Source organism: Mytilus galloprovincialis, chromosome 2 (assembly GCF_965363235.1).
Source record: "Mytilus galloprovincialis chromosome 2, xbMytGall1.hap1.1, whole genome shotgun sequence".
Taxonomy (NCBI): Eukaryota; Metazoa; Mollusca; class Bivalvia; order Mytilida; family Mytilidae; genus Mytilus; species Mytilus galloprovincialis.
In genome coordinates, this window is record NC_134839.1 from 98,948,376 (window position 1) to 98,954,679 (window position 6,304).

At 33.6% G+C, this 6,304-nt stretch overlaps 1 protein-coding gene across 1 annotated transcript; it reads right to left on the reverse strand.

Moving 5' to 3' along the window:
* On the reverse strand, nucleotides 1-5,832 carry LOC143065070 (peptidoglycan-recognition protein SC2-like). The gene is made up of 6 exons (XM_076238386.1): nucleotides 5,745-5,832; nucleotides 5,290-5,503; nucleotides 4,446-4,491; nucleotides 3,392-3,598; nucleotides 889-1,002; nucleotides 1-226 (listed from the first exon to the last, which is right to left on the reverse strand). Coding segments are annotated over exons 1-6 (789 nt in total). The 5' UTR covers nucleotides 5,747-5,832; the 3' UTR covers nucleotides 1-20.
* Nucleotides 5,833-6,304: the final 472 nt, after the last annotated feature.

Sequence of the window (6,304 nt, forward strand, 5' to 3'; positions counted from 1 at the left end):
TATTTTGTATTCTTTATTTATCAGTGGTGATAATGAGGCCATGTTTGAATTAAATCATACAATTTCTGACCAGGACAAGCTGTTTGTCCGACATCTCTGTGACCTTTAAGTATATAGTTGGCTGTGATTTTTCCTTTATTGACTCCGCACTTTATAAGATTCTTTATTGCATTAAGAGCAGCGGTATTTGGAACATGTTCCATGAAGTTACCAATGACACAGATACCTGTGGCAAAAATGTAGTCGTAAATTATGTCCAATATGTCATCGCTCCAAACAATTCGTTGCAAGTAAAATGAACGCATCGGTCTGTATAATTTGAGTTTTTATATGTATTTATTTCAAAAGTAAGATATTGTGAATGGTTAATGAATCTTTTTTGTAGAAGATTCCAAAAGTTTGAAGAAAAGTTAAACAGTCCAGTTAAGTTCTTTCAACGAATCACGAAGTTGCAAAGATTTCATGTAAAAGGCAAAAGATGTAAAATAAAGAAGTACTGCGAAGAAATTAACTATTTATAGCTTCTACTTACTTAAAAAACTGTCAAATAACAAATTACTTAATGTTCACATATTTACCAAACAACTCTTCGTATTTTCCCCTTATTTTTTGAAATGACATAGTCCTATAATAGTGGCAGTCATATTTGAGTAAATCCAAATTATAAAGGTCAAACTTCACAGATGCATCATTTTTCTACAGTCACACCTTTGATCCATTGTACGATTGTTTATATTGATTTTTGTAAGTGCTGTAGTCGTATGATCTACTATGCTGATGACTACACTGCTGTCACATGTTTGTTCATTAGAAGATGTATACTAGTATATATTGCTCATACAACATATATGGAATAAACGGATTAGCTAATTAATCAAATACTTTTACCTAGACCATCATGGTTATGATGCAAAGTGTGAGCTCCCACAGCGTCCCATCCCCTGGCTTCATAAACATTACCATCTTCCCCGACCACAAAACTGTATTCAATGTCACTATAGTCTGTAAAATACATATAGCTTAATCAATCTTATCGTCCGTCATATAAACTTGAATTCCCAGTCTTGCTATTCAAATTTGTACAGAGAAGGGGTTGAAACATTGTCATCATCTACATCAATATTTCTTGGATTATTACTTCAGCTTAAAAAAAAGTAAAGCACTATTGTCGTATAGCACGACAAAAACTCTCCAATACCATACAGTATCTTGATATTTTGTCACTAAAAACACCTGAATATTTGCGATAGAGGGGCGAAAAATATCAAACTCATAAATCGAAAATAAACTTACAACGCCATGTCTAACAAGGGAAAAGACAAACGGACAAATGATAGAACACAAGATACAACATAGAAAATTAAAGACGAAGCAACACGAACCAAACCAGAAACTGGGGGTGATCTCATGTGCCTGGTAAAGGTAAGCAGATAGTGATCCACATGTGGCATCCGTCGTGTTGCTCATGTTATTTCAAACCCGGTAAATAGTCTAATTCGGTAGATCACATTCGTGAAAACTGTATGTTGTCCTCTGGAAGTCAATTGATTATGTTTGTTGCTTGTAACTTTTTCGTTGACTGATAATTACCAACAAGTATTTACTACATTGCCTTTTTCAAATAATTATCTTAAAATTAGAGGTTACTAGGTTACCAATTAAGCTATCAAACATATAATATTTGGGTAAAAATTCTAAAATGTAGCATGATAAGACAACTCTCTTACAGACAAAAACAATCGTTACCTATTTTTAGTTCACCTGGCCCAAAGGTCCAAGTGAGCTTTTCTCGTCACTTGGCGTCCGTCGTCCGTCGTCGTCGTCGTTAACTTTTACAAAAATCTTCTCCTCTGAAACTCTTGGGCCAAATTTAACTAAACTTGGCCACAATCATCATTTGGGTATCTAGTTTAAAAAATGTGTCCGGTGAACCGGCCAACCAACCAATATGGCCGCCATAGCTAAAAATAGAACATAAGGGTAAAATGTAGTTTTTGGCTTATAACTCTGAAACCAAAGCATTTAAAGCAAATCTGACATGGGGTAAAATTGTTTATCAGGTCAAAATCTATCTGCCCTGAAATTTTCAGATGAATCGGACAAATGGTTGTTGGGTTGCTGCCCCTGAATTAGTATTTTTAAGGAAATTTTGCCGTATTTGGTTATCTTAAATACTATTATAGATAGAGACAAAAGAGGGACGAAAGATACCAAAGGGACAGTCAAACTCATAAATCTAAAACAAACTGGCAACGCCATGGCTAAAAATGAAAAAGACAAACAAACAACAGCACACACGACACAACATAGACCTGTAAACAGCATTAATATTCAGTAAAGTAAGATCTAAAAATAAGTCAACATTATCAAAATGGTCAGTTGACCCCTCAAGGAGTTATTGCCCTTTATAGTCAATTTTTAACAATTTTCATGAATTTGGTAATGTTTTGTAAATTTTTACAAAAATATTTTTCCTTGTATCTAAAGGGCCAAGTGTATTATAGATAGAGAAAATTGTAAGTAGCAAGACTGTTCAGTAAAGTAAGATGTACAAACACATCACCAAAACACAATTTTGTCATGAATCCATCTGTGTCCTTTGTTTAATATGCACATAGACCAAGGTGAGCGACACAGGCTCTTTTGAGCCTCTAGTTCATAAGTGATAAGATATTGAAATTTAAGAGAGTATACATGTCTACACACCCGACTGCCTAACTACCGTACACCACTTAATTAATAACCGATATTTTCGTTTGGAAATCAGGTTTAAAAATCAGTTGAGTTGGGCTTACTTTACTCATAAAATTTTCTACATAGCACAAAAAAATTATAAAACAGCAAAAAATCAAAGTTTGGTTCTAAGAGTTCTAGTTGTGTGTCTGTAAGTTTTGAAATTTATTGTTTACAATATTTTTCTTTTATTCATGAAGGTTATTAAGTTGTAGGTGCGAGTTCTTTTGGTTCTGTTATTCAATTACGATTTCATCTTCGACTGTATCAGTTTCAACGAACACAGTTTGAGTCTGTTATGGATATTATAGAACAAGCTCTTCAATTTGCAAACGTGCAGTAATAAGATACTTTTAATGTGTAATAACAGAAATTTATTATTGAATAAAGGCAGACAGGTCACGTGATCACATAACCAATGGCAATATACCATTACCCCAACATGTAAAGATTACGTTACTCGAAATGAACCATAAAACCAGTGCTGCACTCAAAAGTTAAAGAAGGTAGAAAGTTATTTTTCCAAAATGTACTCATCACATTGCTCATGACAAGAAATACTCTTGGAGAGAGTCGTATTCATTAAAACCTTAAAAAAAAGTAAAGGATCAATTGACTACTTGATACACAAAAAAGAATTCAAATTACAGATACTCACGATGGCCGTCCATGTGCCAATTTTGGTACCCCTTGACTTTAGCAATACATGCTGTCTTCGTATGACATGCTCCTGAGGCGCCATGATGGATATACACGTGATTTGGGGTATGCGTTAATAGGTAGTGTGGGTGTGTTGGACTACGAGCACCCCATCCAGCACGTGATACAATGTTCGGACAGCCTGCAGACGATGATGATTGATGGGCTACAACACAAATTCATCTTCTACATCTCATACAAAACAAACATGGAAATAAGTCTGCCGTTTATTTTTAAGCATATAATTATAGTTAACAATGACATATCTTTTTATCAACATTTAATTTTTGAAAGAAGGGGTGAAAGGTAAAATAACAAGCATACAGAACTCCAAGTCTTTTATGTTATGGCAAAATCAAAAGCTCAAACACATCTAACGGACCGATTTAGAACAGACATTTACTTGTGTAGAAAATGGTGGATTTAACCAGGTTTTAAGGCTAACTAAATCTCTCACTTTGCGTAAATATGAAATTTTAATCCTGGTATCTATGATGAGTTTATTAACAACCACCGGGTCGATGCCCCTGCTGATGGCGATGTATTTTTCTGAGGGTATCACCAGCCCAGAAGTCAGCACTTCTGTGTTGACTTGAGTTATCATTGATATGTTCATAATAATAAATAAACTCTTAACAAAACTTTTAATTTGTGAAGTACCAAGGCTTTTTTAACCTCAGGAATAGATTACCTTAGCTGTATTTGGCAAAACTGTAAGGAATGGTTGGTCCTCAATACTCTTCAACTTCGTACGTTATTTGGCCTTTTACAAAATGTTTGATTAGAGCGTCACTAATGAGTCTTTTGTAGACGAAACGCGCGTCTGGCGTAAATATAAAATTTTAATCATGGTTTCTATGATGAGTTTAATTTGAATACATTACAATAATGCCAGTATATTTGTCCCTTAACTGGTCATGAATAATTAATTATTATAACCAATCGTTAGAAGGAACAACATAAGGTATTACCAACCGTGTTTGTTCTTTAGCTTATTCTAAAGTATGACTTACTCTGACAAGTTTTGAAATTCAGCCAATTGATTGCAGCCCAAGCATCCTAAAATATTGAATAAAATTTTGTATTAACATTGTTTCATAGATCAAATTTATTCGTTCTGTGATACTAATGTTCATATGTCTTTTAATTGGGGTAATCAAATGTATGTTTTTATGTTGTGATGTTACACTATTGCTTCAGATAAAGATAAAGGTTGGTACATATTTAAACGTTCAAATCCGTTGCATTTGTTTGCACCTGTCCTAAGTCAGGAATCTGATGTTCAGTAGTTGTCGTTTGTTGATATGGTTCATCAGTGTTTTCTCGTTTCTCCTCTTTTTATATAGACGAGACCGTTGGTTTTCTCGTTTGAATGATTTTACACTAGTAATGTTTGAGGCCCATTATAGCTTGCTGTTCGTTGTGAACCAAGCCTACTTGTTGAAGACCGTTCTTTGACCTATAATGGTTTACATTTTACAAATTGTGACTTTGATGGAGAATTGTCTCATTGGTATTCTTACCATATCTTCTTATATCTATTGTCTGGATATGCTGCTACACAATACCTACCATGTCTTAATTGTTTTTGTAAGTTTGTTTCCATTTCTTTTTTTTTTAATATAACGTCATTAATCAGAGTTATCTACTAGTAAATTATCAAGGTGTAGTGCAATGCTCACAAAAAACACAAAATTTACACGAAACAAGACGAAACAAAATATGTGACGTTCATTTCCCTATAGTTTCACTTTGGAAAATACAAAATCATTAATCTGTGTTTTAAGCGTTTAGCACATAACATATTCTATCAATTGTTGTTTATTCATTCAATTTACGGCAATACATCGAACTTACATGTCCATTATAGTCAATATTAGCCCATGTATATCCATTAGCTGTTTGTCTGCCTCCTTTATCTGTGTGACATTCGCCAGGAGGGACTGTTCCCAAAAGTCGATGCGTTGTTCCTGCTCCAGACCTCACATGCAAAGCTTCTGTTGCACACCCGCACTGGGCTGCATACGCATCATTTGTGAGGAAACAAGTAACGATCACGGCTATGAGAATCCTTTAAAATAATTATTGTTAAATAAGAGTAGACATTGAATTTTCAACAAATGTTGCATGATCCTATTTATTGATTATAATTCAATTTACGTTTTTAGTGTTTATCTCTTTTATCAAAATCGTGTCAGAAATATTGTGTTTTCAACCTACAAAGTAATATGTTGAAACTTAAGATTTCTGTATGAATAAAAATTTGACTCTCAATTCTTATTTTGTAACAATTTCCGTGTATTAGTACGTACATGACAAATGAGGAATATAATGTATTGTCCGTGCTTGTCAAATCTTCTTAATAGATTACAGATAAATCGTTTATAGATCACGAAAATGACAAACGTGTAAAGATTGAAGATAATACTAGACTAAGTGGCCTGTTAAACTTGTATTAAGTTAACATTGACATGATTTTGACTTCTTCTTTGTTGCTGGTTGTTGCTGTTTGTTGCTGGTTGTTGCTGTTTGTTACTTCTTTAGAACTTGCATATATTTTATTTTTCTTTGTGACTGTAGAAATGTTAGATAACAAGCACTAGATCTCTTCTTATATTTTATTAGAACGCTTAAGGTAACATGTATCTAAAACAATAAAGCTTCAGGATTTTCTTTTTTGATCTGTTTTATATTTTGTTATATTGGGTCTCCTTAATTATATTCATTTATTAAGAAATGCAAATTTAAACCCATAAGGATCGAAAGCCAAGAATATAACGATATACGCAATGCAGCTTACTACACTGTATATCAGCCATGTTTTAGCTGGTTTGCGGTTCTCTGTAATTCTTCGGGCCTATCATGTAGTCTT

What these genes read in the sequence shown, in the direction of transcription:
- LOC143065070 (XM_076238386.1), bottom strand. An exon ending in GAATTTCAAAACTTGTCAGA is followed by an intron (nt 3,599 to 4,445) that starts GTAAGTCATACT and finishes TTTGTGTTGTAG; the next exon opens with CCCATCAATCATCATCGTCT. An exon ending in TTGGCACATGGACGGCCATC is followed by an intron (nt 1,003 to 3,391) that starts GTGAGTATCTGT and finishes TGTATTTTACAG; the next exon opens with ACTATAGTGACATTGAATAC.